This window comes from Leuciscus leuciscus (assembly GCF_965113295.1).
Source record: "Leuciscus leuciscus genome assembly, chromosome: 16".
NCBI lineage: Eukaryota > Metazoa > Chordata > Actinopteri > Cypriniformes > Leuciscidae > Leuciscus > Leuciscus leuciscus.
The window spans coordinates 35,961,164-35,985,164 of record NC_138740.1 but is presented as its reverse complement, the minus strand read 5'-3'; the positions used below and the strand labels follow the sequence as shown (position 1 = coordinate 35,985,164).

Below are 24,001 nucleotides of genomic sequence, written 5' to 3'. Positions count from 1 at the left end.
CACAAAGAAAAACAGTTTCTAGCAAGAAGCTTTGAGCCTAAACGAACATACAAATTAATTTGCGGGACATACGTTTTTCGTTTAACTTATTGCACAGCTTTCCACCACATGAATAATGGCGACAAATAACTGATCTCGGAATGTTGCGACTGCGGCCAATCGGAATCAATCATTTCAGAGAGCCATGGAATAGCCATGGAACTGTGTTAGACACTCAGACACACACATGTACATGACATATATATCATCTCAAACACACACATATACGTGAACATATATATGAACTAGGATATGAACTTCAACTGGTGTGTTTTAATGTGTCAGATCATTCCTCAAATCTCCACGCTGCCGTGGTACACCACCCTGGTCCCGTTAGTGCTGGTGTTGGGCATCACCGCCATTAAAGACCTGGTGGACGACCTGGTGAGTCCCTGCACATGTTTACTGATGGAACGCTTTGGGTGAAAGGTAGCCGTTTATTGACGGGTCGTGGTAATGGTTTCTGTCATTTGATATGTTTCTCTGGTTGAAAGGCGCGACACAGGATGGACAAAGAAATCAACAATAGAAGGTGTGACGTGCTGCTCAATGGCAGGTAACACAAAACTTTAATCTGCTTTAATACTGAAGTACATGACATTAGTGTTGATGTTTGTCAGTGAATAGTTTAAATAAACAACATATTGGCATTAATGCTCAGATTCAAAAAATCTCAATTCTGATTTGTCAGATTTGAAGAGACCAGATGGATGCATCTACAAGTTGGTGACATAGTCAGACTAAAGAAAAACGATTTTATCCCGGTAAGTTATTTTTTAAATCTTTTTGCCTTCCCGTTGAAAGATCCCCCTGTTTTTGTTTTTGATTTGATTTGATTTGATTTATTTAATTTTTTATTCTATTATTTTCTATTGTTTTTTTCCCCACAATCTTAGATATTCTCATCTGTTGCAGCTCATAAAAATAAAAAATAAAATTATCCATTGAGAATTTTTTTTTTTACATAAATTTTAAATAAGTTCAATAAACCTTTTTTTAATTTTTTATCAAAGACACATGTAGGTTTGGTGCATGCCATATTATATAGAAATGATGTACTTATAAATAAAATAAAACTATATAAATTAAAATATTTAATTGATATAATTAATAGTATAATTTTTACAATATTTATAAAAACTTTTTAATCTTAATTCAGATCTTTTAATGCTGAAAGTATTATAATATTACTGAAATATCCACTGAAAGAAACCCCATATTAGTCTATATTTTAATAAGGCCCTGCTTGAGTTATGTTTGTTCCAGGGCTTTTCCTGTTTTTATGGATTTAATTATTAATTATTTATTGTCATTACACATACCTTGAGTATTCATTTGCTTTCATGTCATATTAATGCTTGCATTTCCTCCATTTTACACTTTTTTTCAGTTTCTTTATTCCTCCAGTCTCTTCATTTATTCATCTGTGGTCATTTTTATGTACATTTCTCATTTTCACTTTTGTTTCGACCTCATATAGGCTGATATTCTGTTGTTGTCCAGTTCAAACCCCAACAGTCTGTGTTACGTAGAGACGGCGGAGCTTGACGGGTAAGAGACCACATCAAACACCCAACACAACCATACAGGGATTGTTAGATCAGTTTATTGGATCTATAAATCACGCTACTGCAAACATCCACACTAATGGAATAATTTCTGAAGATACAATGTTCGTTCACATGATAGTCATAATTGAGTTGTTCTGGCCATAACCATACATGCATACATTTCTATGACTTTAGTTTTGTTTCATTACATCAGTCCAATGAATGTTTGAACAGTTATTTATGTGTTTGGACATTGAGTCATAAAGTAAATTGTGTAATGGATATGGTACTGATCAATCCATCTAATTCAGTCCTAATACACTTCATTTTGTCCTTCACATTCAAAAGACTCATTATTCAGTTCCTGGGTTTGTCCGGGGTTCTGTGTACTTTTTATTAAATACTTAATTGATATATATATATATATATTTTTTAAATCGTTTAATTCTATGAGTATTATAATATTAGTGAAATATGCACTGCAAGAAACTTGAAATATATCACATTAGTCTGTATTTTAAGAAGCGCCTGCTAGAAATATTTATGTTCCTTGGCTTTTTACTGTTTTTATGGATTTAATTATTAAACATTTATTGATTGTCATTACACATACATTTGTAATTTTTTCACACACTTTTAGGCAGCGTAAAAAAAACAAAAAAACATTTTAAAATATTCCTTAAGACTATTTTATTTTTATTTCTATTTGCATTTTTGTTTATTTATTTATCGAGTGTATTCATAGCTTTATTTATAATAATTATTTATTTTATTTATAGAAGTGTATTAATGTATTATTTTTTATTTACAGAGAGGGCATTTGTAGTTTATTTATTAATTATTTTTATTTATAGAGATTTATTTCATAGTTTTATTTATAAATTTTTATATTTATATTATATTTATATAGAGAGGCTTTTTAACTTATATTTATAGAGTGCATTTAAAGTGTATTTATTTATTTATTAATCTTATTTGTTGAGAGTGAAAACATAGAATAATGTTTTTTTATTTATAAGGGGGCATTTCCTTGATTGATTATTATTAAATTAAGCATATCTGCATGCATGTATGCTTGCTTTTCCTCCATTTTCCATTTCCATTTGGTCTTTCACATCCACAGAATCATGATTGAGATCCTGGGTTTGTCTGCCTGTGTACTTTTTCATTGTTTCATAAAGGAGGACGGGATGTTGTCAGATGGCTCATATTAGTGTAGTTAATTAACCGTTGTTTGGTCTTGGTCTTGTTTGTCCAGAGAGACGAATCTGAAGTTTAAGATGGGTCTCAAGGTCACAGATGAACAACTTCAGAAGGAGGATCAGATGGCTCAGTTTAATGGTACGTACTGCATGAGAATGACTGTTTGCACTAATAATATGAGGTTCAGAGACTGAAGAACAGATGATTTGTGTAGAAGTAGTTGCATGATGTGATTGTGCGCTCATGCGTTCACATGTTCACACGTGTTGGTCTTAAACCCTGTCCTAAACTGGTGCGGCACGCACATTTCCAGCATTTTTCTCTCCTGGCTGAAAACAAAATGCACTAAAGCAACAGAATGAGTGGAATTTTTAACCAACCAGATTTAGCAACCAAGCAACTGACAATGTTATTGTTTACGTATAACTATCCTGAGAATGGACAGCAGATATGAAAGAATAATTTCTTGTTTTGCGTCTCTCTCAGCGTTGATTAAGTGCGAGGAGCCCAACAACCGTCTGGATAAGTTTTTGGGAACGATGATCTGGAACGATGAGAGTTACTCGCTCGACCTCGACAACATGTTGCTCAGAGGATGCAAGATCCGCAACACAGAAATGACCCACGGGATGGTCATATTCGCAGGTCAGAGGTCAACACGCTGATCAACACACACTCACGCTCGCGGTTCAGTGGTGTGTTGCTGTTTTTATAAAAGCTTCGTTTCTTTCTTCAGGTAATGACACTAAAATCATGAGGAACGGCGGGAAGACCAGGTTCAAACGCACCACAATAGACAAACTCATGAACTACATGGTCTACACGGTGAGTCTTTAATATTCATCTCAACTTTACCATTTCACTTCTTCAGTTCAGTCACATTTACATTTTCTTTGTTTTTTACTCACCTTAAAACATTTTCCTTATGAATTTTATTTATTCAAAGAGAGTGTTTTTCGTAGTTCTGCTTATATTTATAGACTTTTTTAATATATTTTTTTAGAAAGTGTATTTTTAGAGGTTTATTTATTTATTTATTTATTGGGAGTGCATTTGTAATATTTATTTATTCATTATTTATATTTATTAAGAGTGCATTTATAATGGTTTATTCATAGAGAGTGCATTCATAATTTTATTTATACATTTTATATTAATGCTTTATTTATATAAAGAATTTTTTACTTTTATTTTTAGAGCACATTTTATTTTAGTCATTCTTTTTATTTATGGAGTGTATTCAGTTTTATTTATTATATCTATTCATTTTTAATTGAGTTTTTTTTATTTCTGTTTTTTTCCCCTTTATTTATAGACTGCATTTCTAGATTTTATATATTTTTATTTATAGTTAATACATTCATGAAGTTTTATTTATTTCATTTGTTATTTTATTCATAAAGAGTGCATTCTTAGTATTATTTATTTATTTTGATCTATTATATTTTTATTGAGGTAATTTATTTGTTTATATGTTTTACTTTTATTTATAGACTGCATTTCCAGAGTTTTTATTTATTAATTAATCTTAAATAGAGAGACTACATTTATAAAGTGTTGTTAATTTGTTTTTATTTATAGAGAGCACATTTATAGAGAAGCATTTGCAATAAATCCGTTATCATTAATATTTCCATCGCTCTCTCTTTCTCACTGGTAGATCTTTGGGTTGCTGGTTTTGCTGTGTGCTGGTCTGGCCATCGGACACACGTACTGGTACGAGAGCATCGGCTCTAAGGCCTGGTATCTTAACGACGGCCTGGGCCATTCTTCATCTTACCGAGGGTTCCTCAGTTTCTGGGGCTACATCATCATCCTCAACACCATGGTGCCCATCTCTCTTTACGTGAGGTACGATATCAGCGCACAACACCAGTCTCTGAGCACACAGACTGCTATTCATCAGATAACTCATTCGCTTCTGTTCCCTCCTTGTCCTTCAGCGTGGAGGTGATCCGACTGGGTCAGAGCAAGTTCATTAACTGGGATCTGCAGATGTATTACGCTGAGAAGGACACGCCAGCCAAAGCCAGAACCACCACCCTGAACGAGCAGCTGGGTCAGATCGAGTACATCTTCTCCGATAAAACCGGCACGCTCACTCAGAATATCATGGCCTTCAAGAAGTGCACCGTTTCAGGACGCACTTACGGTGAGTAAAACTGCTAACCTTGTGAAAAGAGACCGTTGGAGCTTTTAGAGAGCAGACAGGAACAACATAAGTCCTGAAATGCTTCCTGGGGAAGTTAAACGGATCAAACTTACTGTATCATGTGTGATGCGCAAATATCCAAAGCTTCTAAGTGATCAAACTTTGCTGAAAACATGCCTTCTGTCCTCTGACTTTTTTAGCAAGTCATTTTATAATAATTGTATAGTTGGTTCATGTGTCTTTTTGCTGTCAAATCTTTACTGATTTATATAAAGTAAACTTATGAATAACTTTGACGTTGTTAGTAATATTTCAAGACACGAACACTTACTAGACTGAAGCAACTTAGGTTTACTTGAGTATCCATACATAATTTTTTTAATTAAAAATCATGTTCAAATTTAAGTCTCAAATATGATCATCAGGCTTTTGAGGAAGGTTCATCATTGTATTGCATTGCATTATGTGTTCGTAACACATATCATAAAACTAAGCATTTAGAAATCATCTTGCTTAGATGTATTTTTAGCAGATATACAATACCGACTGATATTTATATGCATAATATTTATGTAAGTAGTCTGTTATACTGTTATAAAGATCTCATTAATTTACAATACAAGCTAAACTTTTTGACCATATAAAAATTGGCATGAAGTTTTATTGGTCAAACCATTAGATGTGTGTAAAGAGCTGATACACGTTTAAGTGTTAAAAATGTAATGAGCCGAGTGTGAAAGGCTGTAGTCGTGCCCGATCACATATAATCCTTCATGCTTGATACAGCCCTGATCTCTGTCCTCCTGTGATTCCAGAGACGTGTGTAAATGTGCGTGTCTCTTGTTGTGCTATTGTCCCGCGTGTGTGTGTGTGTGTGTGTGTGAGGTGATACGGTGTGTGTCAGGTTTCTGTGGTTGGATACAGCGGAAGAGTTTAAAACACGCTGGCACCTTCGACCTTGCCATTAAATAGTTTAATAGCACTCCCTTTCCATAATCACATTATTAGAGCTTTATTGTTAAGGCAATTACTATTGCTTCATACTTATAAATCCATAACAATAAGTGTTAAATGAGTGCCTCGTATTTAAGGCAGCATGTCGAGTTCGTTCTGTGCCGTCTGCTTTATCATCTAGCGCTATTTAAAGTGCTATTTTTTTGTGTTATTGTTTTGAATAATTCAGTAAACTATATTAATGTGCTTTATGATGGTCTACAGGTGATTCCACCAGTGCAGACGGTGGGGCCTTGGGGCGTGGAAAGGTGTGTATGCAAAGTGCATTTATATCATTTATTAAGAGTGCGTTTTTATAATTTAATTTATTACATTAATAGGTTACACTTTATTACAGTGTAATTATATATTTAAGAACTGAGTAATATTAAACAACTACATGTGTTACCCCTTATTATTTTCATTTATAGAGTGCATTTATTGATTAAAAAAAAGATATATAGAGAGAGTGCACTTATAGTTTTTTATAGACAGTGCATTTACAGTTTTATTTATAGAGTTTTTATTTGAGTGCATTTATAGGTTTGTTAATATATGTATTTATTATTCCTTGAGAGGGCATTTATAGCTTTATTTATTTATTTGTTTATTTTTACAGTGCATTTATATAATTTAATTAATTGCCTTTATATCATTTAATTCATTGCCTTTTTATTTTTATTTATAGATTGCATTTATAGACTTTTTAATGAATACTTTGTATTTATAAAGAGTGCACTTATAGTTTTGTTGTTATTTATTGATTCATTCATACATTTTTAACATGGTTCCTCTCTGATTTCTTTCCACAGCCTGTGGATTTCAGCTGGAATAAATACTTTGACAAGAATTTCCAGTTTGATGACCATTCCCTCATTTCCTGCATCCGTTCGAAGAAGGACGCGCAAGTACTGGAGTTCTTCAAACTCTTGTCCCTGTGTCACACCGTCATGGTTGAGCAGAAAGAGGGTGAGGAAACAATATCTGCTGACCGAACGCAATGATCCATTTCAGATACGCTAGTTTGCTACGTTGTTGTCGCATAACCCTATTTATTATTTAGCATTCTTAATCCTATTTTGTGTACGATCTGATCAAATAGATCACAAGTTTACAAAATCACAGCTGATATTCCTGCACATTTGGTCACTTTCAGGCGAGTTGGTGTACCAGGCCGCATCTCCTGATGAGGGCGCTCTGGTCTCGGCCGCGCGCAACTTTGGGTTTGTGTTCCTGTCCCGAACGCAGGACACCATCACCATCTTAGAGATGGACCAAGAGGTGACCTACACGATGCTCGCTCTGCTCGACTTCAACAGCGACCGCAAACGCATGTCCATCATCCGTGAGTGCTCTTTCTCTTCTTCTGTCCGTGTCTGTCAATCACTGGCGTCTGTTTCTCACTCTTCTGTGTGTTCGTGTGCAGTGAAGTTTCCGAATGGTCGTATCCGTCTGTACTGTAAGGGCGCAGACACTGTGGTCTACGAGCGACTCAATCCAAATAGCATGCATAAGGAATCGACACAAGAGGCTCTGGATGTGAGTACCAACACATTTATTAAATTCATTAGCAAATGCAAGTATTTGTTGACCATGTTTGTTTTTGTAGAGCACAAAAGGAGAATTTTTAAATCTGCCAAGCTCCAAAACATACAAAAAGCATCATAAAAATATCATAAAAGTACTCAATATTACTCGTCTTCAGTAGACGATGCGCCATGTCAGATTTGATGTCATTGACACCCTATGATAACTAAAAATTGTTGACAAAAGGAGTTTTCATCATGTTTTTAGGATTAAAATGTGAATGCTATATGACCAAAACCCCTCTGTAAAAACTTCAGCATATAGATAGGGATAAAACTGTAAAGTTTGGTGTATGTAATGCACTCTCTATAAATAAACAAATCAATAAATTATGAAATCAATAGATAGATAGATAGATAGATAGATAGATAGATAGATAGATAGATAGATAGATAGATAGATAGACGGACAGACAGAGATAGATATAGACAGACAGATAGATAGATAGATAGATAGACAGACAGATAGATAGACAGACAGATGGATAGATATAGACAGACAGATAGATAGACATAGACAGGCAGGCAGACAGATAGATAGATAGATATAGATAGATAGATAGATAGATAGATAGATAGATAGATAGACAGACAGACAGACAGACAGACAGACAGACAGACAGACAGACAGACAGACATAGACATGGACGAACGGATGGACGGATAGATATAACGACAGATAGATAGACATAGATAGACAGACAGATAGATAGATAGATAGATAGATAGATAGATAGATAGATAGATAGATAGATAGATAGATAGATATAGACAGACAGACAGATAGATAGATAGACAGGCAGGCAGACAGATAGATAGATAGATATAGATAGATAGATAGATAGATAGACAGACAGACAGACAGACAGACAGACAGACAGACAGACAGACAGACAGACAGACATAGACATGGACGAACGGATGGACGGATAGATATAACGACAGATAGATAGACATAGATAGATAGATAGATAGATAGATAGATAGATAGATAGATAGATAGATATAGACGGACGGATGGACGGATAGATAGAATGACAAATAGATAGACATAGACAGACAGACAGACAGACAGACATGGACATGGACATGGACATGGACATGGACGGACGGACAGATAGATAGTAAAAAGTGTAGTAAATAAACACTTTGAAGTTGAAGATGGTTTCCACAAACAACACGTTATGAAAAGCCAAAATAACCCAAACTCTCCAAATTGACCAGAGCATGAAAGAAACAATGTTTTTACTATAAGAAAGTTATAGTTTTTTTTATGCTGAACAGTTTGATTTGTCCTCCAGATCTTTGCGAACGAGACCCTGCGGACTCTGTGTCTGGGCTACAAGGACATCAGTCAGGAGGAGTTCGACGCCTGGGCCCTGAAGTACCAGCAAGCCAGCATCTCCATGGGGAACCGCGAGGAGGCTCTGGATGAGGTGTACGAGGAGATCGAGAATAACCTCATGGTACGGAAACAACAGTGGAACATTTACAAATCAGACAAGTGATAGAGCGAGATTTTGGTCAGGCTCATTAATCTGACAATCATCAGCTAATTTCCACCGGCTGATAACTTTGACATTTACATTTATTCATTTAGCAGGCATTTTTATCCAAAGTGACAAAAAAATTGAATAATATAATATAATATTAAATTGAATTTTGAGTTAATAGTGTGTAAATAATTTAATTGCAGAAACTTTAAGACGTCTTATTTCCTAAGTTGTGCAAAAATACAGGCATTTTATTTATTTATTTATTTATTTATTATTATTATTATTATTGATTCATATTACAATTATCAATTTAATTTATATTTATTTGCATTTTTATGCATTTATAGACTTATTTGTTTACTTATTTAATTGATTTTATTTATAGAGTTTTTGTATTTATTATTGTATATTTATAGAGAGTGCATTTATGTATTTATTGATTCATAGAGATATGTAAATGATAAATGTGCCATTTATGCTGATTTATTCAGCTGATTGGAGCGACAGCCATTGAGGACAAACTTCAGGACGGCGTTCCGGAGACAATCGCAAAACTGGCCAAAGCTGACATCAAGATCTGGGTTCTGACCGGAGACAAGAAAGGTGAGCGGTGAACAAGTGCACGATTCTGATGTTTTAAGGGAGATTGGTTTGATTTCTAATGTGTTTTGTTTGTCACGTGCTCAGAGACCGCTGAGAACATCGGCTACTCCTGCGAACTGCTCACAGACGACATGAAGATCCACTACGGAGAGGATGTGAAGTATGTTTCAGCTAGTCTGTGACTGTGTGAGTGGTTAGATTCGGTTTCTAAAGTCGAGACATGCTCGTTCTCTCTCTCTCTCTCTCAGTGTACAGCTGAGGAACAGACAGACCCAAAGGAGAAACGACCCTCAAGGACGCAGTAAGAAACTGAAGGAGACGTTTTTCCCGGAGCCGGGCAAGAACGCCCTCATCATCACCGGAGGCTGGCTGGTACACACTCCTCATCCTCTGATTACCTCTCAGATTATGTTTTAAGATTTCCGTCAAAATAAAAGCTCAACGGTTCATCTCTTGCAAGTGCAGAAATGATCGTGTACTTATGTTTTTTTTTTGTCTAAATTAATGCATCAAATAAGCCAAATCAGAGGTGGACAAATGCTATCAATTTATACACAATCATTCAAAAGTCAGTATGTTTTCTCTTAAGAAATTAAGAAAGAAATGACTTTTCAGATTTCAGCGAGGATGCATTACAGTAAATGTAACAAAAGTGACAGTAAAGACATTTATAATGTTATGAAATTTTCTATTTCAAAATAAATTCTGTTCTTTTGAGTTTTCGATTCAACAAAGAATCCTGCTTTTTTTTTTTTTGCAAAAAAAAAAAAAATATATATATATATTATAAAAACATTTAATTAATTTAGTGAAATTAATTTTGACAAAAAAATTGTAAAACGTTCGTTGTCTTGATGATAATGAGCAGCTGACATGACATTTGCTGTCCTCCACAAAAAAATCTCATTTTTGATTTTCAAATTTAATGTTAAAAAAACCACAAACATTTAATAGATAATTAAAATAAGCAAAACATGGAAATGATCTTGCAGTGACTGAAACATTGAAATGAACATTGTGAAAATGTTAACATATATTGGCATTTATCTTATAATTACCATTTGCATAAAAGACTAATCATAAATGTACATCATGCCCTTAATATTGCCTTTAAAATGGTCATAAATAAATAACCTTACATTTACACTTTTAGCAGATGCAGTTCACGCATTCCCTGATAATCGAACCCATGACCTTGGCGTTGCTAGCACAATGCTCTACCGTTTGAGATAAAGCAATCTAGTCTGAGCTATAGGTAATACTTTAGTCATCAAGTCCTGTGGAGTGACTCACCAAGTTGACCAGGACAAAGGGAAATGAATGAAAGATTTTCAAGCCTTTAAGTTACAAATTTGTATCTCCTACTAGGAATTTAAAATGACTTTCTCCTCTCCATGCAGAACGAGATACTGTACGAGAAGAAAAAGAAGCGGCGTCGCTTGCGTCTGAAGAAGCTCAGGAAACGCTACAGGAACTCCAACAACCCTACGGACGTCAACCAACCCATCGATGAGTGGGAGAAGGAGAAGAGGCAGGAAGACTTCGTGGACATGGCGTGTGAGTGCAGCTCGGTGATCTGCTGTCGAGTGACACCCAAACAGAAGGCAAACGTGGTCAGTCTGGTGAAGCGCTACAAGAAGGCCGTGACCCTGTCCATCGGGGACGGAGCCAATGACGTCAACATGATCAAGAGTGAGTTTAACTGACCCTGACCAGTGTTGTTTTAGTGTCAATGGCTATGTTTCCATCCAAAGTTGCATATTTAACTTATGGTCGAAATTGGAATATCGCATGAAATATTGGCGAATGAAGCACCGTTTCCACCCAGCGAGTCGAAGAGAACAAAATCATCACTTCCTTAAAATTGGCACAAAATATCTGTAAAATAAAACTGGAAATCACTGTAATGGGGGAAGCCACTGTGGCTCTTTTTACATACATCATAAATGACTTGCGTCTCAGAGCGGCAGATGAAACACTGTAAACACTGTCATGTTATCTTGCGTTTGGATGCTGGTGTTTGGGATCACAGTCGTACGAGGAAGGGAATTAAACCGAATCATTCTGATGACAGACTTTGGCTCAGGCTTTTCAGAACCACCAAACCAATATTTGAGATGCTGTGCGATGCGATTGGTCCGCTGGTTAGTCCAGTTATCCAATCACATGCTCTGTTGAAGTCACGTGAGGTTTTTGTTGCTCATGATGAGGGATGTATTCAGTGAACATGTTTCCATCGTAGTTTATGTGCATGTATTCTCATAAAAATAAAAAAAAATCCACCTCAATTGAACGCATGTTTTTTTATACACATTGTTAGAATTTATGCACATCGTGGCGTTTTTAATCCAGTGTTTTTGCAAGATCCCAAAATTCGCATATAAGATAGGTGTATGAAATGGATGCATATCTAATGACATACTATTATTATTATGTTTTTAAATACATAAAACATTTTGTTACAATTTTAGCATTTTGTTATTTTTATATTTTCATTTTCTATTTAGTTTTAATTTTATTTCAGTTTGTTTTAGTTATTCTAGTAGATACATAGGGTGGTGGTGGCGCAATGGATAAGACACATGCCTTTGGTGTGAGAGACCCGGGTTCGAATCCACTGTGAGACACCAATGTGTCCCTGAGCAAGACACTTAACCCCTAGTTGCTCCAGAGGCGTGCGACCTCTGACATATATAGCAATTGTAAGTCGCTTTGGATAAAAAGCGTCAGCTAAATGAATAAATGTAAAATGTAAATGTATTTAGTAGATATTATTATTGATGTTATTGATTCATTTTAAAATGATCAATTGATATTTATTTATTTAGTATGTATTTATAGAATTATTTCTTTACTTATTTATTTTATTTAAAGAGTTTTTGTATTTATTGTATATTTATAGAAGGTGTATTTATAGTTTTGTTTTTATGTATTTATTCATTCATAGAGATATATAATTGATAAATGTTTTTTTTTTTTGTTTTTTTTAGTTCAAATTAATTTTATTTAAAGTATGAAGTCATATTAAATGTTTAAAAGAGAGCCAACCTTTCCTTCCCATGCTCCTCTGCAGCCGCAGACATCGGTGTGGGCATCAGTGGTCAGGAGGGGATGCAGGCGGTGATGTCCAGCGATTACGCCTTCGCTCAGTTCCGCTTCCTACAGCGCCTCCTGCTGGTCCACGGGCGCTGGTCCTACATCCGAATGTGCAAATTCCTGCGGTACTTCTTCTACAAGAACTTCGCCTTCACCCTGGTGCACTTCTGGTTCTCCTTCTTCAACGGATTTTCCTCACAGGCAAGCGAAGGATTTCCGTATCTCAAAATCTCTGTTTTAAGCTGATTCTTGTTTTTAAACACTCTTGTTTGTGTTGTGTAGACGGCTTATGAAGACTGGTTCATCACCCTGTACAACGTCTGCTACAGCAGTCTGCCCGTTCTCCTCGTCGGCCTTCTGGATCAGGTATCGCTTGTCATAGAATAATGGCCGAGAGAAGCTAGGCTTATCACAGAATTGAAGAATATTGATGGTTTTTGGGGGTTTTTTTTACAGTCATGTAAATTGCAGTCAAACTAATTTATCAAAAATGCATAAATAACTATATATATATATATATATATATATATATGTATTGTGTGTGTGTGTGTGTGTGTGTGTGTGTGTGTTGTGTGTATGTATGTATGCATGTATATGTGTGTATATGAAAAACATTGAACAACGGAAGTTTAATTTGAAGCACAAAAATTACTTACAAAATTACAGTTCTAAAAAATGTAACTGAACTTAAACTAAACTAAACCTAAATAGAAATATTAAACAAACTGAAGCAAGTTTTAAGTTGAAGCACTAAAATTCAGTGCCGTTTCTGTGAGCTTTAAAAACCGTATGAAAATCAACATGAAATTGAAAAAATGTACTTTGCTAAAAGTGCAGTAAGTGATTTCTGAGAAACACTGTTGATATTTGAAATCGACACCCAAACAAACACACCCCTCCCTTCATTGCTCCGCCCCCAAAATAACAAACACGTTATGCAACACTGGACATGACTAACATCAGACAGCTCGCGCAAGTATGGATGAATCAGCTGTGATTCAACAACAACAACAGCATATCTTGGTTCTGTGTTACTCATGTATCGAGCAGAAACAATGCAAGCTTGGCATCCATTTTCAGGCCTTCCTGCTCTCTAACGTCTCTCCTGCGCTGGAAAGCTTTTCCGATATTGCCATGGGTCCTAAAGCTCTTGTCTGTTCGTAACCCTTCATTTTTCCACTTATATTCCTCTGACCCTTTCCTCTTTGGTAAAATCTCAGCCGTCCCCGTTTGCTCACTCTCAATCCTCCCCATCATAAGCGGATACGCCCCCTTCTGCGATTGGCTATGAGAGTTTATGATATTGTGGTTGTTGGTCCGACCCACATTGTTTTTTCTCCTATTTACACAGCCAAGACTATGTTGAGCGCACACAGCACAGACATCTGGAAAATATACACAAAATTGCTTGTTTGGGTGTTGATTTAAATTTTCAACAGTGTTTCTCAGAAATCGCGTACTGTGCCTTTAAATGCACGTTTCCAGCCTTTAAACCACATCTTTTTCTTCCTTGTGTAGGACGTGAATGACAAACTGAGTTTACGGTTCCCGAAGCTCTATCTTCCTGGCCAGCTAGGATCGTTGTTCAACTACAGGAACTTCTTCATCAGTTTGTTCCACGGCATCTTCACCTCCCTCATAATCTTCTTCATCCCGTATGGTGCGTTCCGGCAGACGATGGGACAGGACGGGGAGGCTCCGTCCGATTACCAGTCCTTCGCTGTGGTGGCCGCCTCCTCGCTCATCATCACCGTCAACCTGCAGGTACCCGATTGGCCAATCTTGATCATGTGACCACATTTCATTGGGTTTTTATATTGCGCAACAAACTTTTCAGTTTCCAAATAAATAGACATACATTTTATGTCTAGCTTGTTTCTAACATGGATTGAACTTGAACTATTGAGCTGATCTTTCTAGAATGTTCTAGATGATTTCTGATGTAGTTTTATTTTTTTCTTGTCATCCCCAGATCTCATTAAACACCTCCTACTGGACATTCGTGAACTTTTTTGCAGTGATCGGCAGTATAGCCCTTTACTTCGGCATCATGTTTGACATCCACAGCGCAGGAATCCACGTCATTTTCCCAACGACCTTCACTTTCACAGGTGGGCAATGAAGTCATAGTAACCTTTATTGCACAATGTCTACTGGTTTAGTTTGCTTACTGGAACCGAAGCTCAAGAAATGACTCCCAAAACAAAAATAAAATGAGTCCATGCTACTTTTGCATTAAATTCCAGGTCTTCTGAGGCCTTATGTGTGCACTTTATATGAGAAGGATTTCCTGGATGTGTTACGGTCTGAGATCATGTAAAAATGACATCGATAGCGATGGGTGAAATGAACAAAAAGTTGCATCACAATTTTATGATTATTGAGATTTAAACGTTGCATGATATACATGTTTTTATAGAAATGTGATTCAAAAGCTACAGAATTAAAAAATCACAGGTCCTTTTAACATAAAATAATGGCTAAGAGATGGTAGGCTTTATTACAGAGTTGAGGAATATTGATGATTATTTATTATTTTATTTAATCACCATGTTAATTAGTCAAACAAATGTATCCAAAATGTATAAATATATAAAAAATATTTTTTTAATCTGCATTTAAAAGAAATCTAGGCTTCTTTTAAATTGAATATATGAATTTGATGTAATTTTGAAACTTTTGTAATTTTTAACTTATTGTTAACTAAAACTGTTAAAAACTTTTTTAACTGAATTAAAGCTGAATTAGAATAAAATATAAATATTAGATAAAATTTTAAGTGGAAATTTGAAACTAACTGCAATAAGAAGTTCACATTTTAAACAATATATTAAACATAAAAATAGTAATCTTTAAAAAATAAAGTAACACAAATGACAAAAACACACAATTACGCTAAATCTTAAAACTGAAAATATAAAGCTGGAAATAAATATTAGTATTATAAATATTAGAAGAAAATCTTAAATTAAACAAAAATTTGAAATGTTGAAACAGTAAAATTAGTAACTGGTAAATTAGTAATAGTATAAAAACTACAACCGAAATAAAAATGTATTCATCTTAAATTGTAATATAAAAAATGAATACAAATGACAAAAGCGCATAACAAAATCTTTTAAAATAATACTGAAAAACTGAAAATATAAAACTATAATAGTATATAAATACTACTAAAATAACACATTTGGGCTGTAAGCTTCTATGGCACACAGGAAACCTTTACTACACTGTTATCTTCACTGTTCATTCTCAAACAGAGACCATGTTATGGTCTGGTGTGTAATAATCTCATCGTTGTTCTGACGTCTAGGTGCCGCGTCGAACGCCCTGAGACAGCCGTACCTGTGGCTGACCATCATTCTAACGGTGGGAATCTGTCTTCTTCCTGTCATCTGCATCCAGTTCCTCCATCAAACCATCTGGCCCTCTGTTGGAGACAAGGTGAGATCAGCGGCGTCCTCAAACAGGACCGATAATGCTTTCTTCAGGGTGTAATGTTGCTGTTTGAGCATGAAAAAGCTCTGCAAAGTTCTTCTCTTTATCAGTGTCAGTGTTTCTGAACTCCCTGAAACGCCTCCATTGTAGTCTTGAGTTTCTTCCGGGAACGAACGCGTCACAATATTCCTCATTTAAATAATTAATATGCAGAATAAAGGGGCGGGGCCTGGTTGAGCTAGTTAGTAGTGTGTTAAAACTCATGTTATGGTGAGGGGCGGGACATTTTTCAAACACAATCGAACGCTTGACCAATCACAACACACTGCTCCATCCGACCAATCAGAGCACAGTGTGCTTTTCAGAAGGAGGGGCTTCATAGAGACAGGAACTAAACAGAGCATTACTGACAGACTGGGAAGAGAGGAGCTGCAACAATGACAAATATGAGAAATATAATTAATTTCAATTCACATTTATTTGCATAGCGCTTTTCACAATACATATCGTTTCAAAGCAGCTTTACAGAAAAGGCACGTCTATATTACAATTTAGAGTCTGTTATCAGAGGTGACATTGTCCAAGTTATGCATTTCAGAAATGTATGAGAAAAATAATGAACATTCAAGCATGAAAGCCTATTCTAATAGAGCCCAGGAACAAAATCATTACTTTCTAAAAGGGCATAATTGGTGACGCACAGAATATTCTAGGTTAAATACACTATACAGATGTTTTATTGTTTCTGAATCTCATGTTCTTCCTCCAGGTCCAGAGGAACAGGAAGAAATATGAGCTTGAGGATGAAGAGGAGGAGAGGAGGAAGAAGAAGCCAGCATTCGTGCGTGGCGGAGGGTCTCGTCGCTCAGCTTACGCCTTCTCGCACTCCCGCGGCTACGCCGACATCATCGCGACGGGGCGCAGCGTTCGCCAGCGGCCGCGCGTTCGTCCTGAACTCAGAGACAGCATACGAGAGGTTCCTCAGGCTGAAAACATCTGAGACACTCTCTACCTGCATTCGTAATGTGCCTTTACCCGGTCATATCTGAGCTGCCCACTGGAACGGGCCAATAGGAAGAGGTTACGTGTCATTTAAGGGGCGGGACAAATGAAAGAGCCAATGGGAAATGGGGGAAGAAGGGCTTTAAAGGGAAAGTACAAGTAAACACTCACCGATGACCTGTACAGGTTTTAACGTTGTGCGCTGCGTACAACAAATTGTTTTTCTCAGGTTTTTACCGTGTGTTTTTTATTTTGGAGTCACACTTTTGTCCGTTTTTTGCACAAGTACAATTAAGGGTCCTGCCCTTCAAAGAGAGAATGAGTGTGTGTGTGTGTGTGTGTGTGTGTGTGTGTGTGTGCGCGCGCGCGTGTGTTTCTAATCTCATCACCGATAAAAACGTTCTTTCTTTATACACTGCAAAGAATCATTTTCTTACAGTATTTTTTCCACTAAAAATATCAACTTTCTTAAAGTAATATATATTTAGTTGACAAGCAAAATGGTGTAAGATTTGACATATATACATATATATTTGATGTATATACAGATAATATATTTTATTTTATTTCTCACCCCCTTGAAAAATATCATAAAACTAAATTGTATAACATTCTTTAACATTTATACTTTGCAATTTTGCTTCTCAAGTTAATTCACGTTGTTTAAGGGTCTTGTCTACATATTTTTACTGACACACAATGCAAAAAATACTGATTAAGAAAACGATTTTTAATAATTTTGCAGTGTATTGAAGGTGTTGATTAAATTATTTTTCCCTTCAGGACTTTCTGAAGACCTTTATCTTGAAATGTTCAAAATGTTTTTGTTTTTTTTTGGTTCCCTTTTGCAGAATGTCCGAGCAAAGGGCCGAATCCCACAAACCTCACAATGAAATCTCCTCACGGTTTAATCTGCAGGGTGTTGGTGTTTTGTTCTAGATGATGTTCCTTATGAGCCGTGAAAGAATGAATGAGTGGTGAAACCTCATGTTTACATAAATACTTCTGAACTCATCTGTTCCTCAAGGCCTCTGTCTTCAAACCACTCATGCTCTATTTTTCAACATATGTCCCGTAAAATCTGACTAGAGGTTCATAGATCATTTTTAATGCACTCGTTGTAGTGTCTTCTCTGATTTAATATTTCATTGTTCTGAGAACTCTTTTTAAATGGGTCGTCTTGCCTTCAGCTTTGACAGGAATAGCCGTCTGCGCAAGAATGAAGCATTAATGACATTCACTTCTTCTTATATCATGAGACTTTGCACTTTTGGTACAGGGACTTGGGAGGCGGACATATATTTCTCATTTTAACCCTAGTTATATGAAACCTGTTACAAGATTTAAAATAACCTGCCATATGATAAAAATCATTTATGAGAAAACACTATATTTATTAGGCTGGTTGTTCTAAATGTGCATATTGAATGAACCGAAAGGCTTTACCTAGCCATATCAATGTGACAGATTTACTTTTACACAGCTCTGTGGATTGTCTGTCTGTAATGTACTGTAAAATACTTTACACAAATGTCTATAAATAAAGAAAAAGATATAGAACTTTTGGCTTTGAGACGTTGTTTGTGGTGGAAAGTACATTCTTCATGTTTATTATTACCAGTGTTGGCATTACAATATCGCGTTTCTTCCTAAAATAGTAACTAATTGCATTAATTAGTTACTTTTTATGGAAAGTAATGTGTTGCATTACTTTTGCGTCACTTTTCCGCTCCTGGGCTGGGCTTGTTGTACAACTAAAAGTTGTATTTTTTGGCAAATGTAAAGGCCCTTTCACACCAGAAGTGCAAATGTAAAAGGAAATGCAAATTCACACCTGTACAGTAGAGGGCGACGCTCAAACAAACCGTACATCTGTGCCGCTGTTCTGGATTGCAGAAGAATAGGACACAGGAATAGAAGTTCAACACTTCAGCAATAAAAACAACAAAAAATCTAGTCATTTTTGCTTATTAGTATGGCTGAATTGGATCATCGAAGGTCAGTGGCAAATACAGTTAAATGAGATTAAAAAAGCCCGGTTTCAGAAACTGGGCTTAAGCCAGGATTGGGCCTTATTTAAATGAGTGCATTTAAGTAGCTTTTTTTTTTTTAAACGTGCCTTAGAAAAAAACATTACTGGTGTGCATCTTAAGACAGAATAAGACTGACATATTTTAAGATATCACTGTTACTTCACTGTTTTTATTCATTTTGAGGAATAGTCGACTGAATCTGATTTTGTGCAAGTGCGATGAGTAAATGCATGCTCACATTTAGTCTAGAACTAAAATACAGTAGGATGCACTTACTCATGATTCCTCTCAACATGGAGACAGGAGAGCTGTCAGTCAATACAAGTAACTTGCATTACTAATTTGAAAAAGTAACTGATATTTTATTATAAATTGAAAAGAAATGCATTACTTTGCTAGTTACTTAAAAAAGTAATCTGATTACGTAACTCGTTACTTGTAATGCGTTACCCCCAAACACTTATTATTACTATATATAAGACTATAAATTTCGAGAATAAATGCTGCTCATCAAAGGTGCTTTTATTTGATCAAATATACAGTAAAAGCAGAAATATTGTGAAATATTATTTCACTTTAAAATAACTGTTTTCTATGTGCATATATTGTAAACTGTAATTTATTCCTGTGATCAAAGCAGATTTGATGCTAAAAAAAAACACATTTCTGATTATTATCAATGTTGAAAACTATATATTACGAATCGTTAACACTGATTTTACAGTATTTATTCGTTTTCACGATGGCGAATTTATGAACCCTGCTACACATAGATATTTTTAAATTGGCTATATATGTATATTATGATGTATATATAGCTATAATCTGAGGCTAATGCACTACTGAATATTAATAAGATCGTGCTTGCTTATGTTACGTGGCAATCGTCTTTAAGGATTCTAATGAATATTCATGAGTACTCCGCCTCTCCTTGTAGGATTGGAGGGTTATTCTGCGCGTGCTCGGGATGTCACGAGCGTCAGTGGTGACGTGGAGACGCAGAGCTAACAGAGTCAATACAGCTCAAACTTACACTGTTAAACACACTTTACTGGAAATTTGCCTTTACTAATTACGACTCATTTAGTTGTTTCCCTTCTGAAAATACATAGACGCTTGTCTTAAGGAACGCGAGAGGCTTTTCTGAGGCGCTGTCAATTCTGACATTCATCAGGTAAGTTATTCTTGTCGTTAGCTTGCTAGCATTCCAGCATTGAAGCTAACGGGTTTATAATGGATTTCTCCATTCACTCGAGTCTGCAAGCTAATTGTTGCTAAGTGTATAGCTTACTGGACACTTATTAACTTCTACACAGGGAATTGCGTACCATAATATAGTCATATAAAATGAATATTTAACTGCATTCTAGTGATTGTATCTGCGGTGGGTATAGAAGCTGTGGAGTGAGTTATTTGACAGCCCTCTGACTGAGGAAAGCCCAAATATGTCTAAGTGAATTAATTCCATTCTTTACAGGAAGTTTTGAATGACATTATTAATCAGTCTTCACCAGCCTTGTGTGAAATCATAGGCTGTGTATATTAGACAGTGTTTGTGTTCATACAGACTGCAGTCTAAACATTGATGTCCTGCAGGTGTTTGACCTAGTCTGTAAATGTGTAACTTACCTGTATTCTGTAGGTTATTCATGAGGTACTTACCTGTAGTCTGTTATCACCTGTAATCTTGATGGCATTCAATACATTATTGATTTTAGTAATTGGCAAGATATTTTGCACCATTGCATCATGATTGTTTGTGCCTTTGAGCATCTTTAGGCGAATCTCACCCAAATCTGTCAAGACTAGAAGGAGCTCAGATCTGGATGCATTACATAATTAAGATTAGTAGTGAAAATGTGGTTAATTGCCATGAAAATAATGTCACAATACAAATGTGTTGTGTTCATTTTCTTTATGCAAAATGTAGTTGCTTGTGCTGACATATGTTCAACTTGTTTTTGATTTGAGTTTCCTTGTTATTGACTAAGAGAGGAGGTCACGTCATCATCTTTGATCAGATAAAATGTAACATTAACCAGGATGTTTAATGAAAACCTTCACTGCTTTTCGGCAGCTTCTGAAGAGAGTTTCACACTCCACACCAGGAAACCAGTGGCACGTCAACAATGTGTGTGTAAAGGGTGTGTGCTTAACAAAAGAGGTGTGTGTTTGTGTGTTAGGGCTCTGTGTCTACCCATCAAACCTGTTTTAAGTGTGTGGACTCCTGCTTAAGTATTTAGTTCCTCCTTCCTTCTTATTTGTCAAACTAATAACTTTACTCAGTGAAGTGATTGCTCTCATGATCCTCCAGGTTTTGCTTGGCTGGCGATGAGGCTCTGAGGCAGTCTCTCGTGGTTTCTGGAGGCGATGGGTGCAAACACCAGTCAGGTGAGCGACCTGTCGGAGAGCCAGAGCATCCGCAATCTGATTGGTCCAGATGCCATATCGGAGAATGAGCCCTTCTGGAACCAGCTGATCTCCTTCACCTTCACTAGCCCCACCAGCAGGTGAGACACTCCTCTGACCCCCCCATCACTCATGTCTCATACACTTACATTCGTTCAAAGATCATAGATGCAAACTTATCTCTCAGCCAAAATCGCCATTTTCAATAGAAAAAATAGGTTGTTTGTGTGTGATTCGTTTAGATCTGATGAGTTTTAAATTGGGATAGGAAAGGAGTCACGACAAATTCGGTGTTTCAAAGAAACTCGACTTCACAAACTGTGTGTTTGGATAGCTGGGTGTGTGTTTGAATATGCAACACCATCTTCCCAAATTTGTAAGTTGTGCTAAAAAAACATAGTTTTGCTAGTCAAACTATAATACTAATGTCAAACAAACACAAAAAATGCTGTCTATTAATGTGGACTAAGGCATGCAAATGAGCCCTGCTCTTATTGGCTAACTTTTTAGCATGTAAAGTGAGTAGCAATCCCCTCTTGAAGATGCTAAATACTGTACAGATGTTGACATGTTAATGTGGGATGTGTTGTATGTTGATCATGTGCTCATGGGCTGGACGACACATTGAATATTGGAATGTGCTGCTGTCTCTGGCCCTGTTTACACCTGGTATTAGGATGTGTTTTGGTCGATCGCATCGGAAGTAGATTAGGGAGACACATGCACGTTTACACCTGGTGTTTTAATCCGCCTCTTTTGTCCACTTTTGACCACTTCTGTCCTGATTTCTTCGAGGGGAGGGTCTATGAGCGGGTAAATGTATGGAAGTAGAATAATGTCAAATGTTTTTGAAATAAAAAGCCTGTTGAATTGCACTACTTGAAAAAAAATAGGCATTGCATTAACCATGCTTGCATTTTAATGCATTGTATTTTTAGTGCTTACATTTTTATGGACTGAAATTCAACATGGTTGAATATTTAAGCTGTGAATATTTCAATTAAAAACATTTCAAACACCTTTTCATTATTAAAAATTCAATAATCCATATTCACCTTTCATATTTCACTTCCAAAATATTCAAACTGTTTAAAAATACAACCTATAATATTCAACAGGCAATTTTCGGTCCATTTTATTTCGCTTTGCAAATTCGCTTCCACAAATTCAGTGGTTCAAATTCGACAGTAAATTCAACATTGACGTCCAGGAACTGCAGGAAAAGCAGTAGATTGCCGAGCATACTCTCCATCTGCTGTTAGTCGACCTCACCATCAGATGGTGCAAAAGCGCTTGTTGCTGACGAAGACATTCATTCATAAAATGAAAATGATTATCCGTGTCAGTATATGCGGAAAAGATGATAAACACACAAAAGCTGTGTTTATGTTTCATTCAATAACTTCATTGTTACTTTCCCTGTGTATTCTACATGTCATCAGCTTTCTCTACCATGAACAGGATTATAATCGGTTTCCCTCAATACCTCATACTCAAGGATTTCCCTTCCGTTGATACAGTGATGTGAAAGACCAATCTTGCACCTTATTAGGGAAGTAGGCTGTAGGCTATTATATAGGCTACAGGCAAGAAGATGGACTCAGAATATGAACTTAACGCGCAACGTTTCATGCTGAGCGTTTCGTGATATACTGGCATAAAATCAACACATATACATATATACATATATATATATATATATATATATAGTATGCATACGTGTATTGCATTAGCTTAAACTGTCACAGCACTTGCATATTGTCCTCCTATTGTTAGTTTAACTGTAAATCGCTTTGGATAAAAGCTTCTGCTAAATGACTAAATGTAAAAATTGGCTTGACATTGGACATTCGCACATTTAGGGACCGTCTCTAAAGTTGCATACAACATTGGCATACACGTTTCTAACTTCAATAGCAAACTTAAATTTATTTGAATAAATATCAAAAATCCAAAGGGTGCGCATTATGCCTGACACTAAATGAACACTTTACAGTTGGTTTTATGACTGTAAGTCGTTCTATTCAAATGCTATCGGAGTTAGAAACGTGTATACCAAAGTCGTACACACTTTAGAGACGGTCCCTAAATGTGCGAATGTCCAACATCAAGCCATCTGTATATGCCAGTCTATCACTGGGAAACGCTCAGCATTAAGCTTTGCGCGTTATTCTGAGTCCATCTGCTTGCCTGCGAGTTTGGTCTTTTACATCACTGTAGTCCATTAAGCTAAGATAAGCGTTGTATATGTCCAGCAGGGGAATCCGTATTGAGGGAAACCCTAATAGCCTGCATGCAGCACATCGCCACAATATAAAGTTAAGGCAACTAAACAACCAAGAGAAATATATGTCAAGCTCAAAAATGTAACATTGGATCTGTATATCCGCATCGGGGAATA

At 36.1% G+C, this 24,001-nt stretch overlaps 2 protein-coding genes across 3 annotated transcripts in view; both read left to right on the top strand.

Annotated features, from left to right (window-relative positions):
* atp8b1 (ATPase phospholipid transporting 8B1) overlaps positions 1–18,718 on the top strand; it is a 39,477-nt gene extending 20,759 nt beyond the window's left edge. For both annotated transcript variants that reach the window (XM_082141561.1, XM_082141562.1), the window contains exons 5-28: positions 325–423; positions 534–595; positions 731–803; positions 1,520–1,590; positions 2,848–2,930; positions 3,279–3,437; positions 3,529–3,617; positions 4,453–4,643; positions 4,736–4,944; positions 6,163–6,206; positions 6,750–6,906; positions 7,094–7,282; positions 7,364–7,476; positions 8,825–8,989; positions 9,511–9,622; positions 9,707–9,782; positions 9,871–9,994; positions 11,023–11,314; positions 12,696–12,919; positions 13,001–13,084; positions 14,237–14,482; positions 14,691–14,829; positions 16,032–16,162; positions 16,926–18,718. In XM_082141561.1, the coding sequence (XP_081997687.1) occupies positions 325–423; positions 534–595; positions 731–803; positions 1,520–1,590; positions 2,848–2,930; positions 3,279–3,437; positions 3,529–3,617; positions 4,453–4,643; positions 4,736–4,944; positions 6,163–6,206; positions 6,750–6,906; positions 7,094–7,282; positions 7,364–7,476; positions 8,825–8,989; positions 9,511–9,622; positions 9,707–9,782; positions 9,871–9,994; positions 11,023–11,314; positions 12,696–12,919; positions 13,001–13,084; positions 14,237–14,482; positions 14,691–14,829; positions 16,032–16,162; positions 16,926–17,156 (3,363 nt within the window). In that variant the 3' untranslated portion in view covers positions 17,157–18,718. The remainder of the gene's footprint in view (positions 1–324; positions 424–533; positions 596–730; positions 804–1,519; positions 1,591–2,847; positions 2,931–3,278; positions 3,438–3,528; positions 3,618–4,452; positions 4,644–4,735; positions 4,945–6,162; positions 6,207–6,749; positions 6,907–7,093; positions 7,283–7,363; positions 7,477–8,824; positions 8,990–9,510; positions 9,623–9,706; positions 9,783–9,870; positions 9,995–11,022; positions 11,315–12,695; positions 12,920–13,000; positions 13,085–14,236; positions 14,483–14,690; positions 14,830–16,031; positions 16,163–16,925) is intronic.
* Positions 18,719–20,157: 1,439 nt separating this feature from the next.
* dym (dymeclin) overlaps positions 20,158–24,001 on the top strand; it is an 83,937-nt gene continuing 80,093 nt past the window's right edge. Inside the window, exons 1-2 of the mRNA XM_082141628.1 lie at positions 20,158–20,365; positions 21,506–21,701. Coding sequence (XP_081997754.1) covers positions 21,562–21,701 — 140 coding nt within the window. The 5' untranslated portion in view covers positions 20,158–20,365; positions 21,506–21,561. The remainder of the gene's footprint in view (positions 20,366–21,505; positions 21,702–24,001) is intronic.